Genomic DNA, 26,425 nt, shown 5'->3' with positions numbered 1-26,425 from the left:
CTTAATTACGATTTTACTCGCTATTATCATTTACAACTTTTTTTTATTATTATAAAACCCATCCTTACTCTCAAAATTAAGCGTTTTTCCACTTTATAATTATTAAAAATATAAAATTTTCAAATAAAATATCATAACTGATAGCGTCATCAAAATTTTGAATGTCGCCGAAAAAGTTAACTAACTCTTTGCTAGATTTATCTCTATGGCTATGTGTCTTTTTTTCATTCCTCTTTGATGTGTAGTATGCTGTTTTTCGTGGAGTAGATAAACTCAAGTAATACTCCGAGTAGCACAAACCCTATACGTCACTGCTTGTTTCCATCTTTACTTTCAAATCCTCCTCCCATGTCCAAAATCTTCTTAAATTATTTTATAATGTTACATAAGACAATGTGAATTAATTATGAAAATAAGCTTTTACACGTCTCAAAAAATAGAATAAGAAATACTTCAAAATTCAATAAAGTTATGTTACAATACAACATGTTTTTTCCTGAAATAAAAATCATGTTCTGTTGTATTATAATCACTTCAATTCATATTTATATATTGTTACAATGAACTTGTTCTGTGTATCTGCAGATATCCAGCTGATAAAATTGATGGCAAATTAGTAATTTCCGGTTTCGAATTCGGTGGTGTCACAGTAGACGAGGAAAATATGATTCGAGATTCCAAGGCAATTAGACTGTATTATCCACTGGACCATGCCACAGAAGAAACGAAAGAAATGGCACTAATGTGGGAAAAAACTTTTCTAGAAACACTGTCAAAAATTCATATGAATAATATCGAAATTTATAAGTTCGTTAGTCAGTCAGTTAATGAAGAAATTAACCGAAATGGAGAAAGTATTTTGTTTCTAATGGTAATTGCTGCTCCAATTTTGCTGATATTTTCGGCAGTTTCTTGCTTATCGACAGATGCTCTGCGCAGTAAGCCATGGTTGGGTATTGCTGGCTGTGTGTCACCTTTCTTAGCCACTATTGCAGCATTTGGACTACTAATTTACTGTAAAATGGAGTATTCCGCTGGTAACGTTACGATTATTTTCCTGATGTTTGGTAAGTTTTATGAAAATCTTATATTTGAAAGTAAATTATTTATAAGTTAATTTATTTTAGACTTTAAATGCTGATAAAGAGGAAACAGTAAAATTAAATTTTGTCTTTCTATGTAGGTATTTTATATAACAGATTATTTAAGTGTCGGTGTCCGCTTCCATTTGGTTTTAAGGTCAATTATTATTATTATTTTCTTTAGTCAGTGGTGCTAGTTCTACTTGCCTACCTCTCTTGATATACCTATTACATGGTTCAGACAATAATAGACTTATAAATAGAAAAGTTGTATTTTTATTAGTATCGATGGAGTAAATAAAATTATTTTTTATATCAAATGTTATTAAATGTCATTTAATGTTATTAAATGTTATTAAATGTTAAATGTTCCTAAAGACTCTTTGTATACAATTGTTTTGAAAAACGACATCTTAGAGTTTTCATTCTAGCAGAAATTATCTTTGTAACTGCAAAGCTTTAATAAGCTTTATACAATTAAACACGTTGAATTTTACTTATTCTTAAATTTGAGAAGGGTAAAAAAATGATTTGATGTCACATTACACTTTCAGGTTATTAATATACTGATTGAGATGTGCAAACAAATATTTATTATCTATTTTTCTACAATAAAAAAGTCTTGTTTGCACGAATATTTCGAAGTATTATTTAAAGACGTATTGTACAGGAGTAACTTTCTTACGCTTATGTTTAATATTTAATATTATAAAAATGCCTATTTATAGCCTTTATTATATATTTTACTGAACAGATTTATTAAAATTATTATAAACTCTTCACGGGTATAAAAGTTTCTTTAAACTTTATAAAAAAAATTAATGAAAAACAACGAGCCATAGATAATAAGCTTATTATGTGTATCATGTACTATATTAAGTATGAAAGTTTTATTTCTACAGATGTTTTAACTCCTGGGTATCAGATAGAAGAGAGTTTTAGTCAGAATACTAATCAAATTTTTTGAGTCTTTACTACTCCAAGACTGGGACTACATTTCAATTGGACATCTCTATTGTATTTATTGAAATGTATAGCGTCAATACAGCAGCTTTTAGTATTATAATGCTCCCAACAAATAATTAGAAAAGATTTTATGAATACCATTTAAGTTGATACTTCAGAAACTGCAATATGCAATCACAGTTCACTCAGTAGGGGAAGGGAGGGCAGGATGGAAGGCTTAACTTTATGATGTAAAAAAACATAAAACAACATAATATAAAGTTTTTATTTTAATCAGTCTCGACAGAGATCTTAGATGGTTAAAAAACTGTGTAATTAAAAATAATTAATATTAAGCATAAAACCTATTAGGAATCATGAAGTAAAAACGTCAAAAATTCCATTTTGCCCTCACGCTGAAGGCAAGATGGAATACCTAGGATATCCCTACATTTTACAATTGACACACGAAAAACATCCATCTTTTGTGTCTGTACATAGTTCATGTGCCCAACCACAACACACTGGACACTGTACCCAGTCATCTGTGGGCGGTTCCACATATGGTTCTCCACGTAATACACAAAACCTTCATCCATCGCCATCTGCAGTTTCTTCAGTCCAAGAACCTCTGTTGCTCTTTCTTATATACTTGTTCACCATCTAGAAACAATTACATCCTCAATTAGTTAGATAAATTGATAACAGAAATCAAAATAATTGCGCTTGCTACATGGAAACTATTCCATCTTGCCCTAAAATGCAATTTTCCATCTTGCCCAAATTCCCATTGCCAATAATAATATCAACGCTTTAAAAATCCTTGAATTTTTTCCCTCTTTAAATATCAATTCATGCAATCTATCCCTAATAGGTACTTTGTATAAAAACAAAATAGTAATACTTACCTTGTAGGTATAAATAATAACACTGCAAAAGTCCAATGATTGCATAATAATCTGCTGCGAAATAAGAAATACTTGCACACGTCACATCGTGGCACCAACCGATCTGAGTCGCCGTTCATAAATACAAGATATCCGGGTGTCTCTGTGAGCATGGAGATTTGGGTGCTTCGTCGCGCAGTTCGGGGTGGGTAAGTAGTTTCCATCTTGCCCACCCTTCCCCTATATCAGTAGCCAGAAAGTGTAAATCGATATCACATCATTTGATCATACTTTTCAAATTTAAGAAAAACAAATAAAATTCAATATTCTTAATTTCATAAAATTTATTAAAGTCCTTCAGCTTACAATCTTTACAATATGGAATCGTGTGCTCCATATTGTAAAGATGTTTTGTGTTAGAATGAAGACTTTTTTTTATAAAGAAATGTATACACAGAGTGTTAACAAACAACACTTGATATGGGAAATAGTTTTATTTACTACACCGAATAAAGCACTAATTCATTCACCATGAAGATTCAGTGCCCGAGAAGAGATAATGAAGTATCAATATTTTTACATCAAATTATAACACAAAATTCTTCAAAATTATTTATGTTTTAACTTACAATAATCATCAAAATCCTTCCAAAAATGCAGATTATTTTAAAGAACTGGAAAATGTTGGAAAGAATGTTTAGTACGAAAAACTTTATATTTATTTGCATACTTTTATGTTTATGTATATTTACTAATAATGTAATTATCTGAACCACATAATTACTTTATTAATAACTGTAATATAATAATTGAAATATAATTACGTAAAATGTTTACCTAATCTCCGTTATACCATTATTTCCTCACCATTAAAAATAAATACTGGTAATCTATAAACACTGTCCATTAGAATGCTAACACTCATAAATAAACCTACAGTATGGCTAATTTATGTAATTTATATTACAATAACATCATTAAAATATATAATCACTTTTGTATTCTAATTTTAGGTATTGGCATAGACGATGCTTTTATATTGATAGCTGCGTGGAGAAGAACTGACGTGAAAGCTTGTGTTCCAGATAGAATGAAAGAAGCATACACAGAAGCTGCAGTGTCCATTACTATAACGTCTCTGACAAATTTTGTTTCATTTTGCATGGGATTTGTGACACCATACAAAGTGATTCATATATTCAGCGCGTATGCAGCGCTCGCAATCGTTTTTGACTATATTTATCAGTTACTGTTTTTTGGAGGATTCATGGCTTTAGATGGGTACAGAGAAAAGTATGATCTTCATTCTATTTTTTGCTGGCCGATTAAGCGAGATCACCAAAAAATTGAAAACAGAAAAGAATTCAAATCGACAAACCAAAAACAAGAAAACATCTTAATGGTAATTTTCGGCAATGTTCTCGGCGAAATACTGGGAAAACCAATCGTTAAAACTATCGTAATTGTTCTGTTTATGGTTTATCTTACTGGTGCAATATATTGTATGCGATACATTCAAGAAGGAAACGATGTAATTAAATTCTTTCCTGATTTTTCTTATGCGCTTAAATATTTAAATATTGAAGATAAATTCTTTTCTAATTACGATCATCAAGTGCAAATTGTCATTAATCAGACATTAGACTACGTAAATGTCACTGTACAAAATGACATAGAAGATCTTCTGCAAAGTTTCGAGTCTGCTCCATTTATATCCGATTCATCGACCACAGAAAGTTGGTTGAGAGAATTTCTGGCATTTACTAAATCTCCAGTAGCAAAGTTTTCACTTTCCGGTTACAATCTGAATGACTCTGAAGACTTTCTAAATGCATTTAAAAATGTTTTCTTGAAAGCAAACGTTGCACGCAGGTTTAGAAACGATGTTGTCTTTAACAAAGAAAGTAATAGAATTATTGCTTCTAGATTCATTATATCCAGTATTAATGACAAAATTGATAAAAGAAATTTTCTTCGGAAAGTACGAAAAATTGCCGATACCAGCAAAATTCCTGTAATTGTATATAATTTTAGATTTATGTATTATGATCTCTATATTAACTCTTTTACAAACTGTTTAAAAGCCATCAGTTCTGCAGCGGGTACAGTGACTTTAGTGTTTCTTTTGTTTACTCCTAACATACTGTTTCTTTTGTCTATTGTCATAACTATTGTTTCCATTCAGGTTGGTTTGATTGGATACATGTCCTTATGGAATGTAACTGTAAGTCCGCTCTTAGTAATAGTATTAGTAATGTGTACGGGATTTTGTGTAGATTATACAGTTCATACGTTTTTTGCTTTTATCAGTTGCAAAAACAAAACACCAAACGAGAAAATCAAAAGTTGTTTATATGCCGCTGGATATCCTGTTTTGCAAGGATGTGTAACTACCGTTTTGGGTGTTTCGGTAGCGTATTTTGGACCATCGGAAACATTTCTGATAATTTCTAAAATTGTAACATTAATGGTAATCTTTGCGTTATTTCATAGTCTTATACTATTGCCTGTAGTTCTTAGCCTGTTGGATTCTATTCCATTTTCAATTTATAAGAAGAAAAAGCATAAGTTTGAGTGCGGCGAAAATGATATTAAAGAACTGGATTCTTTAAGATCTGAAAACACAATTCAGAAACAGGAATGTTAAGAACTTTCTTTAAATTTATTCGATTTATATAAAGTAAACGTTAACGTATTGAAGAAACCTTATTGTGATGTAAACCTAAAATCTGTGGTTTAGTTTCTTGTCATCTGAAAATTGAATAAATTATTAGTGTACAATTTACAAAACCGTTTTAGTTACAGCTGAAGTATGCAGCTCGTTGTCGCTATGCTCTGTGAGTCTTATACTGTAGAATGAAAACAACAGCACGTTAATCTGTTAATGAGTTTCAGAATAGTTTGTGTACAAAACCTGTACACAATTACTTACCAATATGCTGGCCTCGAAAACTGAGAAACTGAGTGTTATTATTAAATGTGCAATTTGGCGATTTCAGCATGTTGTCAAAAATCGATCAATCTCATCCGTAGTGGCATAACGTTCCTTGTGTATAGTAAGTTTTCAGACATTTTTAGTTATTCCCTGATGTCTGGCCTGATCCCTATTTACATGCCTAGCAGACATTTTTGTAACTAACATTTTTGGTTTTATTTGTAGGTAAGTAACATAAAAACATCTATTTCTTTACAACGATTATGTAAACAATGGTGTTAGGAACTGAAACTTAGCAGCAATGTAGTCTTTTAGAAAAACTGACTTACACCACTTACTGTTTGAATGGCTGAATTGTAAAACTAATTCCCGTGTTTAATTCATCTCTGTCAGGTTTTGATCTACTCTTTTATTCGATCCTCCAAATTTAACTGTTTCGAAATTTCGACATTTGGCCTCATCTAGAACAACTGTCAAGTTAGTATCTTAAGGAATGGTCTTCTTCGCTCCAAAGTTAAGTAAGGATATAGTGTGTTGATATATAGTATGTGTGTGCTTGTATATGTGGCAGTATGTAGTTTGCATTGTATTTCAAAACTGGATGAGTCAAAAATTTTGAACATGTCAGGTTACATTTTTATATGGAGAATTGATACTATAAAATTTTTGTTCAGTACTTTAAAGCCCCCCATCTTTTCAAGAGACTGAAAAGATGGGGGGGCTCATTTTACATCTCAGAATTGAATTAGACTTTTTGGCATGTACAATTATTTTTACAAACTTATCCCTAACCTCTAAATAACGTTTTTCTCTTTTTAATAATAATAAAAAATTAATTTTTAATTTAATAACATCTGATAACAGATGGTGCCACGTATAACTTTTAAACAAATTTATCTATTTTTTTTTAAAATGTATATTGTAATTCAACAAAATTATTATTATTATTATTATTAAATATCATATTGTACTTGGAACTGTATTGTACTAAATAAAAATAAAACATAACATTTATCTTATATATCAATTTAAAAATTTGGTAGAAATATACTCACTTACTAATTATTACAATTTATTTACTAATAAGGGCTTCTGATTTATTAAAATATCCATGGTTGGCTGTATAAATTAATAAAGAAACGTGCAAAATAATAATATTTATTGCATAACAATATAAAGTTTTTACACTTGCATCAGTACCTAATACTTAGATGAAACGAAATAAAATGTTGTTATATCAAGTAATTTACATAGGCTATATAAATATGTTAATTAATCTTTAAATGATAGTTTCTTCTTCCATGAAAATGTTTGTACAGATTCTCCAATAGTAAGAATGACAGGGATTAACAATAAGCATTGAAAAAATGCAAATAGCATAAATAAAAATATAATTTTGGAAAACACTGTAAATATATCAGAAGGACCAAAATAAAATATCAAAATTCCTATAAGCATAGTTACAAAACTTTGAAAGATTGCATATCCAACATTATGCATTATTCCTTTAATTCTTTCATTGTGTTCTTTCTCTTTACAACTCTTACAACAGTTCATTACATGCGCCAAAAAATCAATACAATACCCACTACTCATGAGTAAAATGATCGTAGTTATTGAATCTAATTCAACATTCCATAATGCCATAAATCCAGTTGTGGCCATTTGTATGGTAATTACAGTTAATGCAGCTGAAAATGCATAGATAATATCCAACATAAATAAAGAGAAAACAATTGTAATTATTAATGCTGTTATGCCGATACTTTTAATCCATAGCAAAAGAATTCCAAAATATTCTTCGTATACTGGAAACCATCTGTTAAATGTGAAGACGGAATATTTTGAATTACGTGAGATTTCTTGTAAATTTTGCAATAAAATCTTTTCGTCCCTTGAATCTTTAACGTTTCGAGATAAAATATAGCATCTGGATGCAAGGATCTCATCCCTGTTATCATTAAATAATATATCGTCAGTGAATGGCTGAGAGAGTTTAAATTTCAAGAATACATTTTTTAAACCTTCTAAAAATTCTTTAGAATTCGAAATATTATAATCCTTTAGTATGTAATTAGAGTTTGGATCCTTATAAACTGCTGTATATTCCTTAAACCAGCATACGGAAACATTTGATACAAAAAAAGAGGATTGAAATTCATACAGAATTTCATCAAGATCACTCTGCACATTTGGATCAGAATAATCTAATGTCTCGTTAAAAATTATTTGTATTACATGAGGATATTGAGTGTAATATTTATAATGAGCTGATAAATATTTAAACGTCATCGAGTCTCGTGGATAAACGTTTAACCAATTTAAATTTTCTTTGACGTTCATTAGAAAATATATGGAGAATGGTATATAAAAAATAAATATGAACATTGAACTTGCTTTGACAATCTTGTTTCCAAGAAATGATATTATAACGTCGTCATTCGTTCTGTCATTTTTCTTCTGTTGACAAGATCCCTTTCCTATATAAAAAAAAAACCAGTTATTTATTTATATTAATGTATGTACGATATATTTTCATATGGGAAATATACAAAAATATCCATCATTTAGCAGTTAATAGCGAAAGGATTTTATGGAGTAGTTAATTATAGCATCATTTAGTGCTAGGTGTATTATAAAAGTAATTCCTGTGCTTTTTGTCGAAATTTTCTGAAGTTTTGCAGGGAGGTTTTATATATTAGGAGTANGAAGATTTGTGTTGTAAGGCAGACGGAACCACTTGCAACGAGTATTTTGTTTTGTCATTGAAAGGAAAGACGAATGACATAAAAAAAGGAATGTACAAGATCAAGTAAGTATGTTATTTTATTTTTAGTACAACAATTTATAAATATATTACAGGCCGACCATCGCTAATCCGGGACAAATTTCGGCTAGTGTAAAAAATTTGGGGGTTTAGTGTGTTTATGGCGGAACAATTTTATTCGCTCTATTTGAAGTTTAATAACTTCTGTGCTTTTTGCCGAAATTTTCTGAAGTTTTGCAGGGAGGTTTGTGTATTAATGGGATTGGTGATTTTAAATTTTGGTGGTTCAAGGTCGTGGGGGTAGGGAGATAAAGTGGGTTTATATGCCATGTCTCGAATAGGATCGGACTTAATTACGATTTTACTCGCTATTATCATTTACAACTTTTTTTTATTATTATAAAACCCATCCTTACTCTCAAAATTAAGCGTTTTTCCACTTTATAATTATTAAAAATATAAAATTTTCAAATAAAATATCATAACTGATAGCGTCATCAAAATTTTGAATGTCGCCGAAAAAGTTAACTAACTCTTTGCTAGATTTATCTCTATGGCTATGTGTCTTTTTTTCATTCCTCTTTGATGTGTAGTATGCTGTTTTTCGTGGAGTAGATAAACTCAAGTAATACTCCGAGTAGCACAAACCCTATACGTCACTGCTTGTTTCCATCTTTACTTTCAAATCCTCCTCCCATGTCCAAAATCTTCTTAAATTATTTTATAATGTTACATAAGACAATGTGAATTAATTATGAAAATAAGCTTTTACACGTCTCAAAAAATAGAATAAGAAATACTTCAAAATTCAATAAAGTTATGTTACAATACAACATGTTTTTTCCTGAAATAAAAATCATGTTCTGTTGTATTATAATCACTTCAATTCATATTTATATATTGTTACAATGAACTTGTTCTGTGTATCTGCAGATATCCAGCTGATAAAATTGATGGCAAATTAGTAATTTCCGGTTTCGAATTCGGTGGTGTCACAGTAGACGAGGAAAATATGATTCGAGATTCCAAGGCAATTAGACTGTATTATCCACTGGACCATGCCACAGAAGAAACGAAAGAAATGGCACTAATGTGGGAAAAAACTTTTCTAGAAACACTGTCAAAAATTCATATGAATAATATCGAAATTTATAAGTTCGTTAGTCAGTCAGTTAATGAAGAAATTAACCGAAATGGAGAAAGTATTTTGTTTCTAATGGTAATTGCTGCTCCAATTTTGCTGATATTTTCGGCAGTTTCTTGCTTATCGACAGATGCTCTGCGCAGTAAGCCATGGTTGGGTATTGCTGGCTGTGTGTCACCTTTCTTAGCCACTATTGCAGCATTTGGACTACTAATTTACTGTAAAATGGAGTATTCCGCTGGTAACGTTACGATTATTTTCCTGATGTTTGGTAAGTTTTATGAAAATCTTATATTTGAAAGTAAATTATTTATAAGTTAATTTATTTTAGACTTTAAATGCTGATAAAGAGGAAACAGTAAAATTAAATTTTGTCTTTCTATGTAGGTATTTTATATAACAGATTATTTAAGTGTCGGTGTCCGCTTCCATTTGGTTTTAAGGTCAATTATTATTATTATTTTCTTTAGTCAGTGGTGCTAGTTCTACTTGCCTACCTCTCTTGATATACCTATTACATGGTTCAGACAATAATAGACTTATAAATAGAAAAGTTGTATTTTTATTAGTATCGATGGAGTAAATAAAATTATTTTTTATATCAAATGTTATTAAATGTCATTTAATGTTATTAAATGTTATTAAATGTTAAATGTTCCTAAAGACTCTTTGTATACAATTGTTTTGAAAAACGACATCTTAGAGTTTTCATTCTAGCAGAAAGTATCTTTGTAACTGCAAAGCTTTAATAAGCTTTATACAATTAAACACGTTGAATTTTACTTATTCTTAAATTTGAGAAGGGTAAAAAAATGATTTGATGTCACATTACACTTTCAGGTTATTAATATACTGATTGAGATGTGCAAACAAATATTTATTATCTATTTTTCTACAATAAAAAAGTCTTGTTTGCACGAATATTTCGAAGTATTATTTAAAGACGTATTGTACAGGAGTAACTTTCTNAAACTTCTAAAAACAGACAAATACTATCAAAAAATTTACAATTAAAAATGATCTCAACTTCAACCTTTTTTTGCAGGCTACAACGTCTAAAAACATCCAAATTTATTTTGTCACCTTCAAAACAGGCCCAATTTGCTGCAAAGCACTTCTACCAACAAGTAATCCAATCATCAAAACACTTATAAGCACTTTCTGGTATGGCCTGCTTTCCCTCTGCAAATTTTGTTTTATTTCTTCAATTGATTCAAAACATCTTCCATGAAATAGTAATTTGAGTTTGGGAAAGAGAAAAAAGTCACACAGAGCCATATCTGGTGAATACAGTGCTTGGTTGATAATGTACAAGGGCTGATATGTGAGATGGCGTGTTATCATGGTGCAACATCCAAGAATTGTTCTTCCACAAATATGGCCTCTTCTGGTGAACATTCCCTCTCAAACATTTCATAATACTCAGGTAATATTGTTTGTTGACTATTTGTTCCACTGGAAAAAAATTCCAAGTGGACAACACCATGACAGTCAAAGAAAACAGTCAACATTTTTTTGAGTGACTTTGAGTGACATTTTTACAGTTTTGTCTCGTTCTTGAAGTACCATTCTGAAACATGTTGGCAAGTTTGCACATAAAACTCATAAACCCACATCTTGTCATCTGTTTATGATGTGTTTCATTAATGTAGGGTCTGAATTGGCTCATTCACGCGTGTCTTCAGCAACCTTTCTCTGGTGCTCTTTATGAAGAAAATTCAAATCTTTTGGATTGTCGTGCTGTACCATGTCTCATGTCCAAAACATCAACTAAAATGGTGTGAACTGATTCAGAGACATGTTCAGATTCTGAGCCCCTCTCTTTCTCAAGCTTGAATGACAATTTTCCATCACCAGTTTCTTCATTTTGTCAATGTTTTCATCAGTTGAAGATGTTGAAGGTCAAGCAGAACGAGGCAAGTTTTCCACCACTTCTAGGCCATCTTTAAATGCTTTGTACCACTCATATGCACATGTTTTGGATAAAGCTGACTCACCATAGGCCTTCTGTAACATTTTCAACGACTCAGCACAAGAAATTTAATTGGCAACACTAAATTTTAGACAAACTCCTTGTTCATTTTAAAAATTGCAAAGTACACTTCATGTTCAATGACGAAACCAACAGTTGTAAATAGACTGGTTGACAGATGGAGCTATAAATTCACAGCAAAAAGTTTGTTTTCATATTTTTTACACAGGCTTTTGAAAGAACAATTCCCAGTATTTATTTGACAGAATGTATATATCCATATAAAAATAGAATATTCAAATCTTGTTTCTGCAATTTCAATTCTTATTTGTGGTTTTTCATATCTATAATTATTTTTTATATTACATAATTTCAGTGTGCACTCTGTCAGTATATATAGTAATTTCTACTAATAATACTATAAATAGCACAGAATTTACAATTACAACTACAACCTTCTACAGCTGTCATATTATCTGAACTCTTCTCCAGACTACTTTTATATAACTATATTATGAAACAATGGCATTCTTCTACGATAAAAGTTATCAGCAAAAAAAAGATACTAACTCTTTCAGACCAATCATCCTATTTTCTGGAATGCTAAAAATATTTGAGATATGTATTTATCAGAAAACATACATACCAATAACCTCTAAACTACTTCCTATTCAACATTGCAGTATTCACCATCACTCTACTGATACTAATCTACTTAAAACTCTTTTTACCATCTTAAAAATTTTAAAAACAGAAAAACTACCTATGTTATTTATCTCAACATTTCTCAAGCTTTTACATTCTTTTGCATTTTTTACTATGGAGGCAGTAGCCTAGAAAGGAAGGTTGTCTCCGTGAGTTTTGTTATTTTTATGAACTGCTAATAGTGCAAATAACGGAAGGAAATGACTGAAGCAAAAGTTTTATCTTTGTTAAAAGTTGCACTTATATTTATTGTGTTATTATTAAACATTTCTCAAGCTTTTGATTCTGTTCTACCTAAAATACTTCTACATGTCCTGCATGAATACTTCAATATTAACCCTGTTTTCTTAGCTTGGATAAACAACTATTTTTTATCAAGACTATGCAAGATAATTTTGAATTTATAATTTTCCCCCTATTAGTGGCATTCCACAAGGACCTATTCTGAGCAGCCTATTTTCATGCAAAGAAAAGTAATTTTACATACAGAAAAATGAAAAATTTATATAAATGTTATTGTGACTTTTTCTTTAAATACGTTGAGTATCATGGCACAAGAAAAACTACTACATTTAAGCATATTAGCTAAAACTGGGTAAAAATTGCTTGATTTAATCTTATCTGCTATAATTATAATGCACAGCTGTAAAAATTAAATTCTAATATCTTTAACCAGTTTTTGTTTTTATTTTCTTTCTAGTATCATCCCATGAGATGTTAATAACTTTTCAGTCCTCCTTAAATCTTTGACATCAAATTTTTTGAGGTCAGCTTTGCTTCCTTTTTTCACCAGGCGATATCTACAGTAATGCAGTTTTTCGATGTTGATGCAATATGTGCCTAGCAAAATGCATCCAGCATTCAGTCACAGTTACCGGCACGTATTTTTAGTTGGACTTTTTAAAAATTTCTTCATTTATGACATGGTCTTGATATGAGATACCAAGGATTTTCCTTAGGCTTTTGTTTATTTCATACAATAAATTTTTCAGATAATTGTTAGCTTTTTCTAATTTGGTTTGTGTTGCTTATAGCATTCTTTGAGCAATTTCTACTACTCTCATATCACTCTTCTTCAACCCCATTTATTTCTGTGATCAGGGTGTTATAAATATGTACTTTTGTCTATACTTCAGTTTCACACAAGTATAAATTTTTCTCCTTATTTAAGTATCTTTGAACTTTTCTGGATTTCTTTTTCTACATTCTCTTCCTCATTTCCTCCTCCTCTCTTTCCTTCTTGCATCATTCTCATTTCTTCCTTCTTTTGTTGCTCAGCTAACAAACATTTTTCTTCTTCAACTCTTGCTGGGTATCAAATGCACTTTAAACTTTTTCAAAAATTCCTGTGATGGGAATTTTACACCAATAATCATATTGCTTCAATCTTTTGTACACTGGATTGCACTGATTGATGCTTTTGATAGCTGTGTTCATGGCTTTATTAAATACTTTGAGAAATTTGGAAATTGAATACTTTTGAGAAACTCTTTCTACATCTGCATTACTGTGGAAAAAGACAAGAAATACTTTGATTAAACATGTTAATTCTGGGTACTTATCATGACCAAGGAATGGCTTTATAGAAGATATTTTTATATAATAATGATCTAGTCTTCTCCTTGTAGATACATCATCATCATTCAGTTTTGATTAATCATTTCTAATCAATATCTTCATATCGAAAAACCATTTGTCAGAATAAGAAAAGACTCCTGGAACCAGAGGCATGGCATCTACAAAATGTTTTACTGACTGAAAAGTCCAGGTTTTTTGTTGACTTTTTGAGAGTAAGCATCTACAATGTTTAAGAATGCTATCATCTTTTCCAATCAGCTTGCTCTGTAAATATGATGTTACTTATGTGAAAGTAACATCAAACATGTTGCATGAAAACTATTGCAATTTTTTTGCTTGTATTTTAGTATTTTCCTTGCCTCATTGCAAACTTCCATTTCTATTACTGTATCCTCAAAATCTGAAAATGATCATTTGAGGGATTATACATCAGATCAATGCTGTAAGATTTTCAGTTTAGGTAATCTTCCTGTCAGCAACTTCAGTAGTGTTTCATATTTTGTATGATCAAAGCAAATTAATGTTTCTTCTGTTTGAGAGAGAAATAGGGAGATACTGATCAAATAGTTTGACCACAGAAGAAAATATATTTGTGTCTGTACTTGATAAGACATATTTCAGACATCTGATTTGAAAATATCTGACATTTTCTTCTATCTCTGAGTCCTCCTTCAATAAGTTTGAGAGACATACTTTAGAGCTGGCTCTATTGCAGAACTTAATATCAGCTTCTACACTCCACATGCTTGAGAAATTTTAAACAAGCTAATTGAAGTTGTTCTCATTTGTGACATTTCCAATCTTAACAGCTGACAGTTTAAAGAAATCATGCAAAATTAATTATGAGGTTCATTGTTTCCTTTTCATATCTGTGCTTTTCCCAAATGCATTGCCAATGAAGGGCTTCTTAAACCTTTTCTATTTGCCCCTTTTACTCAAAAAAGTTTTACACAACCTCTGTTATATAGATGTATAAAATGAGTATATAAATAATCCAAACAAAAACATCTGAGATGTAAGAAACTTTGCCAAGTAAAAATCTATGACAATTTAGATGACAGTCAACATTTTCCTTAGGAGTTTTTCTTTGGTAAAGATAAGCTTGGTGTTTAGAGGCAAATTGTAGAAAACAATAATACAGGCAAAAATCTTGTGGTTACCATTTCCAAGTGCCTTGCTTAATCTGTTTATATATCAATTGTTTTTGTTTAATAATCGTATTATTATGTCAAGACATAAGATCGGTCACCAAGTGCCAACCAACTGCATCACTGACCAATGTGCTGCTGACCAATGCTTTTGATATTGTTTAGAAAAATTTATATATATTAGTAATGATAAGATAATATAAATAATATTCATAATAAAATAAGTTTGACAAAATTTAGTAATATTAGTAGAACACACTTTTTAATTAGAAAATAGTCTAAGAATAAAAAAAACATATTTTTACCAATGTGACAAACAATGAAAATCAAATTTGTTAAGAAATTTAATAAAGAACAGACTAACCTTTTAGGAGTAGCAACACTAACTCTAATTGGTTTAGATCCAACAACAGTAGCATTTTGCATTGTAGCCAATGCTTTATTATATTCTTCTTCACTGGTAAATCTCACAAATCCAAATCCTTTACTAACACCATTTTGATCCAAAACCACTGTAAAAACAAGAAATTAAATTGATGATAAGTGATCCAATTTAGCAATCTCAAATTTATCCTTAATGAAAATTATATGAGGAAATCACAAATATCCAAATCATCCAATAAAAGTAATAATTTAAACTCCAACTCATGTATTCAGTGATTCCTCTGAAAATTCAAAAGATTTTCAGAGGATTATTTTCATGTGCCTTCCAGAAAATGTACTTGCAATTTTATGACTATTGAAAACAAAACTGAAACTTTGTGTTTTGTTTTTGCTCCTCTTTTTTTTATAAAATACTTTGATTTTACTTTTAGGAAGTTTTGTAGCAGATAATCTTGCACACTTTTCACTGGAAACAGCTGCTTGAACATGTTAATAATAATGTTTAGTTAATTTTTGGTGCAAATTATTTGTTTTTATTTATACTGGATGGAGCTGGCTAATTTTTAGTTTTGTTATTACTGTGAAAAATAATTATTATTTAATATAAATAATAAAATAAATTACATTACTTTTCAAAATATATACATAAAACATTTTATAAAGTTATAAAATCTTATATCAAGCATAGGGAGACATCACCCCAAAATTCTTTCATGGTTTAGTGGTAGACTGAGTGAATTGCCTGCAAGATTTTCAGTCTAGCAATATCCTTTTTTTATTCACCAGCTCTTCAGAATCTGCATAAATTTACATGTTTTCACATTAAAACAATATTTTATAATGACTGTTTCTTGTAGTTTGATATTTTTCTAATAATAAATACATTATTTATTTTGACACTGTTCATGAATAACAGAAAAACTGAATGTCAAAATCATGTGGTTAGGCACAAATTAGATACTCAAGCTGGATGAAGCCAGTTTCACAATTGTCAAGAAAGTATAATCTGCAGGATTCAAAATTGATATTTTGGCAGAATTATCTAAACAATATGTGTAAATTTTATCATCTTCTATTTCACAATCAACTAGTGGTTTCTTTAGTGTTCCTATTGATTAATTCAATAGTAAAATTACATTTGTTGTTGGAAGTCATCTTACCAAACTGCTTCACAATTTCATTGTCCTCCAATTGGATGAAATGTTTGCAGATCCACTAGATTTGAATCCAAAATGGTAATCCAAGGTTTAGTAGTTAGTGAGCATCAGTGTTAAACCTATACCATTTACACCAAAATCACAATTTTAAGTTGGTAGCTCTCTATGTGGGTGACAAGAAGGATGTGTACTGCTCACTTTAATTTGTGAGTAGGTGATCTAGCCTTGTCCAATATGGATATAACTTGCTGCCCTTGTTTTTGCATTTTTGTAAAGGCAAACAATCTAGGGACATCTGATCATGCAATTACCTCCTTATCAAATTGCAGTTGTCTGGCTAGTAAAGTACATGTAAGTCTGTCACATAATTATAAGACCACCTCTCAGTTTTTAATTTCATAAAAATGAATGAAATATTTATTTGATTACTATTATAATAATGTCCATTATTTCAAATTATACAATATTTATCACTATAATAACACACAAAATTTTATTAAATTATTTTTTTTACAAAATATCTGAAAGCATACTGTTTCAAAAATATAAGACCAAATACAAAATATTAGAAAAATTCTTTTAATTAAAAACTGTTGATATTATGTCATTTTCAGTTTTAATGGTTTTTACCACATTTTAAACCTATTTATGCCTGTTATTCATTTCTGAATTTTGAAAGTACCATATTGTTTTGCCATAGATTTATAGCCTGTATTGCTGCATCAATTAACAGTTAAAATTTAAACACAAAAGTTTTTAAATATAAATGCCATCATAATCTAATATATTCATACATTTCAACATTGATCAAATACAATAAAACTTTTCAAAGACCATTCTCTCATCCAGGAGGAAGTCAATGACTACTTTTGATCAAATTAACTTCAACCCACTCACAACAGGCTCCCCTTTATCTGACCAGGAGGAGGATAGCATTTGAATAAGAAAATTATCAGTAAGCCAAAATATGTTTTTAAGAGTTTTCAAGGAAGCAAAGTTTAAATATTTGGTCCATTTTGCACAAAATTTGATTTGTTGGCCACTTACCATTTAACCTTTGACCCGAAAGTACCAATATATCGGTACCCCCATTGTTAAGCAAAACTTTGGGGGTACCGAATAGTCGTTACCCAAGTAAAAATTGATTTTTATAAAATTTATCAACAGATGTCAGCACTTGACGGCACTGTCTTGTCTATTGTCTGTTTCACATATTTTTCTCCAGGTATATTTGTTGACTTAAATTTTAATTAACGCTTTTTTTTCTTAATTTATTTATTTCTGATAATTTTTTATTTTATTTTTAGCATATTCATGCAATAATAATACTATAATAATTTCATTCAAGCTATAATAAGTTTATTCACCTATATTAAGTCAACGTGTTATAAATATTCAAGTTGTGACCTTCAGTTTTGACATTTTATATATTTTTTATTTTTATCTAAAATATCAGCAAATGTTATATGTATTACTACTGTTAAATCATATGTTTATTACAAAAATTTATATTCTTGTCAGAAATGAAGTGAATAAAGTATACCAGTTCATTATATTAGTTGATAGCATAATAAAGTTTTGATTTGAAACAAATGTTTGACATAATGTGCAATAATTTCACAACGAATAAACATACATGAATAAATCTTATATAGAGTTGTACAGAACAATATTTAAGTCTTTCTGGCTCACTACCAGCAAAAAACTAGGTAACTAAACAATGTTAATTTTGACAAAAAGTTATGAATTATCAAGTTTAAATGTAAGTTCTGATATATATTATTTTTTTTCTTGTAAATTTTTTTAATAAAATGTATTGAAAAATATTGTATTTAAAACTAAAGATGTTAATAAATGTACATAATTTTTTTCATGTGAATATAATGATAATCTGATTTTTGGTGAATTTTTAAAATAATATCGCCTGACTGACCTATATTGCTTTCGGACAGTTTACAAAATTAACATAAACAAGATGGAGGTGGCAAAGGGTTAATATTCAACTGTGAATGGTATGTTAGAGTTAACATTACAAAAAATTTGTTGTCTTGAATTATCTTCTTATGCAGGCAGAAGTCAATGACTATTTTCTGTTGAAAATAAACTAAAATAGATGAGTTGCTCAACTTTCCTGGCAACATTTTAAAAAAATTCAGCAGCACTGTTATTGTATATCATTAAAAACTTTTTATTTTTTTAATTATCATAAAATGGCAAAAACTTGAGGGTAAGGATAGATTTATAAACAAAATAGTAAATGCTAATAACGAGTAAAATCGACCCTACTCGAAATATGACACACGAACCCCCTTTATCTTCCCACCCCTTTGACCTATAACTACCAAAATTTAAAAGCATAAATCTCCCTGATACGTAAACCTTTGTGCAAAATTTCACAAAATTTCGACAAAAAGCACACGAGTTATGAATCTTCAAAGAGGACACTCACAAACACACATACATAACCTATAACATTTATACATACAGAAATCCCCCGAATTTTTCTTATATAATTTAGATATATTTAATATAGGCAAAATTACTTTAAAAGGTAAGCAATAATAATAGTTTTTAAGCCATACTGTATTTACGCAGACAGCACTTTGTGTGGAAAAATGAAAAGTTACTGTGATGAGACAAGTCTCTAACATAAGCTAATGTTGAAATCTATTAAAAAGTAACAAAAGATTCAAGGTATCCGTTAAATTTCGTAAATAACGTATATTAAGAATGTAATAAAATAAATGACAGCTTTCTTTATTTAAAGAACAACACAATTTAGTGTTTTGATCACTCAACATAATTTATTTATTACAGCCGTTAATTCGTGTAAAATACAAATTGGGTGGAAAGTAACTAGGCATTTTAGTATTGCGATAGTTTTTGTAATGTTAAAGTAAGCGTAACAAAATTTATTCTTTTTATATATATCGATGTATATTATTTATGATGCCGTCATTTTTTCAATTCTCAGTGATAGAGAGAGGCCGCACGCGCAGTAAATAAAATAAGGCCAGTTGCTTGTGTGTTGGGAGCGAGTGTAAATCGTTGAACTCTAAAAGATGCGAAAATCATTGGTTGCTGTGCAGAGATAACAGAACGTCGTACCACAATCTATTTGGTATTAATCAAAAACAGTCATTCCAAGCTAAAATGATTACAGTTTCGGTTGTGGACATAGAGTGACCGATCACCAACGTCAAGATCTGAGGAAAACGTGGCGTTAGTGAGTAGCGCCAATGTCTACAATAAATTTTAAGGTATATATCCATATTTCTGTCTAATACTCTCATTATTGTGCACATGTCCAGTAATTTTCATCATCTTTTCGTTAGAAATGTAAAAAGTATTTCGCTTTCTCAATGCCTAATTACTTTCCACCCAACGTGTAGATTAATAACACAATCATAGATAGTATTGTTATTTTATTCATGCGGTGTTTGTTTTCACAACGATAAACTTAACAGGATTCGGAAATTTATTAATAATACACTGACAGCTTTACGTTTGTCAAGCTGACGGTTGTCATTATTTAGATATGGTTGACCTATACGTTTGTCAAGGTCAACCTTATCTAAAAATGATGACAACTGTCCTTTTCAGTCTTCTTGTAGGCAGTTTTTCTTCTAATATGATCATCTTTATTTATGAAATATAAACTCGAAGAAAAATACATTGTTTATTTATAGTTTATTCGCGTTTATAATCTACTTATCGATAAATGGAAAGCTAATTTAATTGTCTTGTTATCTGTAATTTATACTGTACATAATCAGCTATTTTATCTCCAGGAGTAACAGGAATAGCGATTAAATTATAGTACGACAATAACGTAACACTATTGATATTAAAGGTGAGCTCTAACAAACTGTGGCTGAACTGCACTAGACAGACACCCATAGCAAGGGGAGGACGCCTCCCACTTCAGTTATGCGGTTGAGCTCAGTAAAACAGGACGTTTGTGTATTTCACAATTCCAAACTTTTGAACTTTTTTTTTACTTTTCTATTTGTTTTTGAACATTTTTTAAATACATTAAAGCATTTTTTTAAAAACATACAATGGGGTTCCATATTACCACCCGGCTTCCCAAAAACTACTCTCTGACTTGTTTTACAGAAGCCTTCAAAAAACTACACTTATAGTTATGCTAGCGGAAGATCCAATTAGGAACATTTAGTTTAAAAGTTACCAGTACTTTTCGCACAAAAAATGTGGGCATAGCTATACTACCTTGTATACAATTCACTATAATGAAAATGGAGTTCCATAAATACCATCTTTTCCTATACTAATTTCACAACCTTCAACGTTATTAAGCTGTAAAGTTGGAGTTATGCATTGTTATTCAAAAACGTCACAGATTTCCGTAACGAAAATTTGCTAAATGAAAAATAAATATGCAGTATTTTCTTATGCAATTTCTGAAGAAGAAGAAGAAGATTTTGAAGGAAGAAAATTTCCGAAAATATTTTCTAAATTGCTAAGGAAATTGTATTAAAATTGAGATTATTAGTTTTAAAAAGTAATAAATATATTTTCGTATCTGAAAACATTTTGTTTTTTTGGCCTATTTTCAGAACTCTTTTAACTATTTCAGGTGTTTAATAGGATGACGGATTATTCTTACTATTTAATGAAAGAAATAATATTTTACCTACCTGATATTTCTCTATTAACAGAAGTCAATAATAAACAATGTAGATTATGTTTTTCTCTATATCCATCAATAGCCATAAATCCTCCAAAGAGAAAAATCTGATAAATATAATTTAATAATATCGCTAATAAGCTATATAAGCTGAAAATTTGAACGATTTTGTGAGGGGCAATCGCACCAATAGAAAATACTAAAAAATTTGTTAAAGAAGCAAGAGTAATGGCTGGTCCAATTGACGAATACGTCTCAGCCATTCTCTTCTGTACCGAATCTTCTCTGTTTGTTCTTTTCCAAGAAGCGAGCAGGGAAAATGAATCATTAATTCCGATACCTTTATAAAATATTTTAACGTTAATAAAATTATTTAATATAATAATAAATATACCAAAATTATTACCTAAAATCAAGAAGTTAATGCATAAATTAATGTCGACGTATTCCACATTGCACCACGACAACAATCCGGAAGCTGATATGCATCCGCATACTGGACTAATGCACGTTGCTATGCCTATTAATGGCTTGCTAGTAATGACATCAGAGGAAACACAAGACAATACTGCAAATAGTAGTGTTAATGGCATAAATATAAATGATAAAGGTATGCTCAGTAACGTGTTTAAATTCGCTTCGTCTTCGTACGTCTGCGAAGTCATCAAGTAAAAATCAATGCTATTAAATTGCAAGTTTTTTAAAATTTTAACAAAATTCTCTTCCCATTTTACACCGAAGCTATTCGCCTCTTCGTTATCATTTCTCATCATGTAAGTCAGTCGAAATGACTTAAATTTTCTCACCGAACTCGTTTCTGTTGTGTTAACACCTCCAAGATTTAGAGCGTAGGCATTCAGCCTAAAGTTCTTGATTTCGATAGGAAATCTAAAAAAAAAAAAATCATTACAAATTCCTCATGCAATCCCATCAATTTTTGTATGAATATAAAAATAAAAAATTAATCTTAAAATAAAATAAATAAAAGTTTACTATACCTATTTAGTTTCGAGTTAAAATAAAACAGTAATTTAAATAAATTTAATAGTTAAAAGTTGTTTAAATATATCTTTATACAGGGTGTTCCATAAATCTGGAACTGTAGCAGTTGATCTTTGATTATCCTTACTGAATAAGGAGGAATTAATTCAAATAATAATTTAATTCATTCACTATTAGAATTCTAATAATGGTACTTTTAGTAAGCGAGAAGATGCTGAAGAGCTAAACAGGATGCTGTGGAGTCTGGATGCAGTTTTCTAAACTTTTTATCAACTTCTCAATCATTTGTAAACAAGTTTAAAAGAATAAAGAAATATCAAATTAACTCCTATATTTCCAGATTTATGATATATTTCAAAATATATTAATAAAATTCATTAATAATACTGATTTTTTTAAAAGTTTAGTGACTTTTCTTTACTACTTTATAACTCGAAACTTAAATAAACATTTATAAAAAAAAAGGATTTATATAGAAGAATAATTCATTTAACTTATATCTTACTTAATAGAGACTCTTCCTTCTTCGATTTTTTTAATATTTTTTCTAAAAAATAAAATCATATCACGGGTGTACTTATCGACCGATTTATGAAAGAGGTCGTGAAATCCAACGAAACGATTTTTCCAATAAAAACTGATATTCCTCACGACTTTATCCAGTTTCATAATGTCGTCCATTGCATATCTGTCTATGTAAGATTTATTTTTAGGTAAGATGATAATAGAACCGAATTCCTTATATCTTGTCACCCTGAAGATATCTTCACCAGTTGGTATGTCAATCGAGAACTTGCTCTCTATATACTGGCGCTCCATCTTAACTCTTGATTCATTACGGGTAAAAAGATATTCGTAATTCTTCTTTATTGTTATTTTATAAAATCCCGAACCAAGAACAACTGTCGCCAGTATTGTTAACGTTATATAAACCTGTGGATACCGGCCAATGTTGTGACCAATTTTATGAAAGGCCAATGATAACATCGTCTTAACGTAATTGCGCTTCATGATATTGCTGAAATAATAAAGAAATTTTTTATTAAAAAAAATTAATTCTTATATTATAAATTATAAAATAATATACTAAATTTTTACTTATACATTTAATATTTATTTTAAAAAAAATAAGGTATTTCCACAAGTGAAAGCTCAAGGTTATATTATAAATTTACATATACGATTGTTGTTTTTTTTTAAATTTAAATAATCAAGGATAAAACTGGAAATTTATATTCGTCCTACTCGACTTGGCTCACCTTTAAGAGGAAAGGTTGACAGGTATAGCAGACATTAACTTAAAAAACTTAAATTTTTAAATTAAAAATCCTGTTTAGGAAGCCTCAACCCGTATAACCCATTAGAAAAATAGGAAATATAATTTGTTTTATGTTGTTAAATCACGTTATAATAAAGAATTTTATCACAGTTATTGATTAAGATATAAAAGTATTAAACAATGTCACAGTTTTGATTTGTTTACTACGAAAGATTGAACGTCATTAACATATACAATGTCCGTTTGTCTTACCCCGAAGCAAGTTGTAGCATTTACATTCCTTTTACGTATTACAAAACAATCAGAGAAATGATATGAGGAAAGTTAGAGTTTAATTTCTTTCCTTGAACGTTAAATCATTGTAAGAAAACCACGCGAAAACAATCGTTATAAAATATAGGAACGTGACTAATTATAATTCTTAACAGGTATTACTATGTTATTTTTATATAAAATTATTCTATAAAGATAGCTGTTATCCTTCGGAAGTATTCAATTAAAATACTAGTAAATATTTTAGGGAACAGGATAAATTTTATCTTAAATATTACACATTAAATACTACTTCCAATATCAATTATGATCGTAATTGTTTATAACATTCCTACGACGTTCACCTTTAATCGAAATAACCTCAAAATAAGTGAAATTTTTTAATCACTGGCCGTCGTTCAGAGGTTAGTTTGTACAGGTAGCCGTTGTTACAGGTTCGGCTGCAATTAATAAGAAGTTGTATATAATTATCAAACACATACTTAGCTATTGTTTAATATCATATGCCAAGTAATTATCGCATTTACAAGGAAAATCAATTGTATATAAAATATAGGTTATGTCAATCGATTGACATTTTTCTACAAGGTAAAAATAACATTTCCTTTTTTAAATATGAGTCAAATTTATCTTTAAATTTTATACTTTATATAGTATTAAAGTTAATTATTTTTATGTATAACAATATAAAACAATACCTTAAATTGTTTTCAGACAATATGCAGCATTATAATAGAGGTTTTTTTTGGGGGTATTTTTAACAATACCTTTCAAAGTAAAAATATATTCTATATCTTTTGTGTAAAAATATTATTTATAGAATTTTATTTTTCTTTCCTCGTCAATTTTTTTTTTTAATTTAAAATTAACCTACCATTAAAACTCACTTAAAATTTATATAATAATAATTATTATTATTGTTGTGATCTATGTAATTTTAATACTTTTTAATTTTATGTTACTTATGTTGTGGATTTCTCCCACAGAAGACACTGATCCTATGTATATAAATATAGCCCTTGTGTTTGTGTTTTTTTGTGTGTGTAAGAACAAAGCAGGANACTACTGTCAAGTTTTAGGAAAATATTTACAGCTACACTTGTGGAGAAATTTAAAAATTGGATAGAGACAAATAAATATAACAATCCTACTCAATATGCCTTTATAGAAAATGGCGGAACACAAATGGCTCTTTTCATTTTGTTAGCAACAATTCAGTTACAATTACTAAAGAAGAGACAGAAGGTATTTGCAATGTTTTTGGACTTAAAAAAAGCTTTCGACACAATTAGCATTAAGTTGCTACAAAAGAAATTGATTAAATACAATGCAAGTAGCTACTTTATAAAAATGATTGACCAATTATATGGAAAATATGATGTAATTATTAAACAAAATAATATATACTGGAAATCTTTTCATACAAATAGAGGTTTATTACAGTGTGATCCCTTATCACCTTATTTGTTTAATTTTTACCTATTTGACTTAAATAACTGTTTTTTTAAGAGAAGAGGGTTGAATATATATTGATAATATGAGTGTACACTCATTGTCATATGCAGACGACATAGTTATACTGGCGCCTACTTCAATAGCTTTACGTAGGAAAATACAACAAATAGTGGAATATTTAGATAACCTGAAAATTAAAATAAATCCAAGTAAATCAGAAATTATGATTTTTAGAAACGGTACGAATCCTCCAAAAAGGAAACATGTCCTTTTATATCAAGAAAGAAAACGAAAACGAAAGTAAATTTCTAGAAACAATATTCACGTCAATAGAAATGAAGAGAAAAGAAATTGTAAAGCTAATACCCCCTGTAACAGGCTATAGCCTTATATGCAAATAAAAGTTTGTTTGATTGATTGATTGATTGATACTATAAAAATTACTAAGGATCTCTCTTTTTTCCCTCAACCCATAAATTGGTGGGCAGCATATTAATTTCCTGACATTGTCTTCACCCATTTATATTATTAATATCGAAGATAAATTTAAAATGATTGCTGCTTCTATATTTAGACGAAATTAAATTAATTTAATTTTTTCCTTGTTTTTAAAATAAAGAAAAAAAAATACTGATTGATATACAGTTACTTAAAACTTACCGATTTCTTATTTTCTTGAATAACTTCGAATGATACCATCAAGAGAATTTGTTTCTAGTGTAAGTAACTTGGATTTTATAACATAAATTATAACATTTACATAGTTTTCATCCAATCCTATAATAATATACATTACTATATCACTTCAGAGTTGATAGCCTTAACGTAAGGCGAAGGACAGCATCATTTATATTATCTACAAAAAAATATTCAATCCTTTTTCCTGGTTGCTACGTATAAATATATATTATATTGTTAAACGTACAAAGATTTTAAAAATATATTTTGCAGTTTAATAATAAATTAATATCTTAATAATACTGAATGCATAAATTATGTCCATTTTCCAACTTAAGTTATTAAGTGAATATTTTGCTTTACTATTAAAAATTCCATGTTTA

The 26,425-nt window shown here is 29.3% G+C and overlaps 2 protein-coding genes across 2 annotated transcripts; one reads left to right on the top strand and one right to left on the bottom strand.

The window, feature by feature from the left end:
* The first annotated feature begins 868 nt into the window (after positions 1 to 868).
* On the top strand, positions 869 to 5,833 carry LOC111626746 (patched domain-containing protein 3-like). The gene is made up of 2 exons (XM_023370236.1): positions 869 to 1,067; positions 3,928 to 5,833. Exons 1-2 carry the CDS (start codon positions 869 to 871, stop codon positions 5,559 to 5,561), a joined length of 1,833 nt encoding a protein of 610 aa, XP_023226004.1. The 3' UTR covers positions 5,562 to 5,833.
* Positions 5,834 to 7,041: 1,208 nt separating this feature from the next.
* On the bottom strand, positions 7,042 to 26,162 carry LOC111626734 (patched domain-containing protein 3-like). Its single transcript, XM_023370216.1, has 5 exons — positions 26,025 to 26,162; positions 22,863 to 23,375; positions 21,762 to 22,243; positions 21,366 to 21,695; positions 7,042 to 8,329 (listed from the first exon to the last, which is right to left on the bottom strand). Exons 2-5 carry the CDS (start codon positions 23,366 to 23,368, stop codon positions 7,122 to 7,124), a joined length of 2,526 nt encoding a protein of 841 aa, XP_023225984.1. The 5' UTR covers positions 23,369 to 23,375; positions 26,025 to 26,162; the 3' UTR covers positions 7,042 to 7,121.
* Positions 26,163 to 26,425: the final 263 nt, after the last annotated feature.

Source organism: Centruroides sculpturatus, unplaced genomic scaffold, assembly GCF_000671375.1.
Source record: "Centruroides sculpturatus isolate CEXI.00-Female unplaced genomic scaffold, Cexi_2.0 scaffold506, whole genome shotgun sequence".
Classification (NCBI taxonomy): Eukaryota; Metazoa; Arthropoda; class Arachnida; order Scorpiones; family Buthidae; genus Centruroides; species Centruroides sculpturatus.
This window is presented reverse-complemented; position numbering and strand designations above follow the sequence as displayed.

Coding starts and splice junctions, on each gene's coding strand:
- LOC111626746 (XM_023370236.1), top strand. CDS start 869: ATGGTAATTGCTGCTCCAATTTTGCTGATATTTTCGGCAGTTTCTTGC. Junction 1,068..3,927: donor GATTATTTTCCTGATGTTTG/GTAAGTTTTATG, acceptor TTCTAATTTTAG/GTATTGGCATAGACGATGCT.
- LOC111626734 (XM_023370216.1), bottom strand. CDS start 23,368: ATGAAGCGCAATTACGTTAAGACGATGTTATCATTGGCCTTTCATAAA. Junction 21,696..21,761: donor CATTAACTTCTTGATTTTAG/GTAATAATTTTG, acceptor TATTTTATAAAG/GTATCGGAATTAATGATTCA. Junction 8,330..21,365: donor TGTTAATAGAGAAATATCAG/GTAGGTAAAATA, acceptor TTTTTTATATAG/GAAAGGGATCTTGTCAACAG.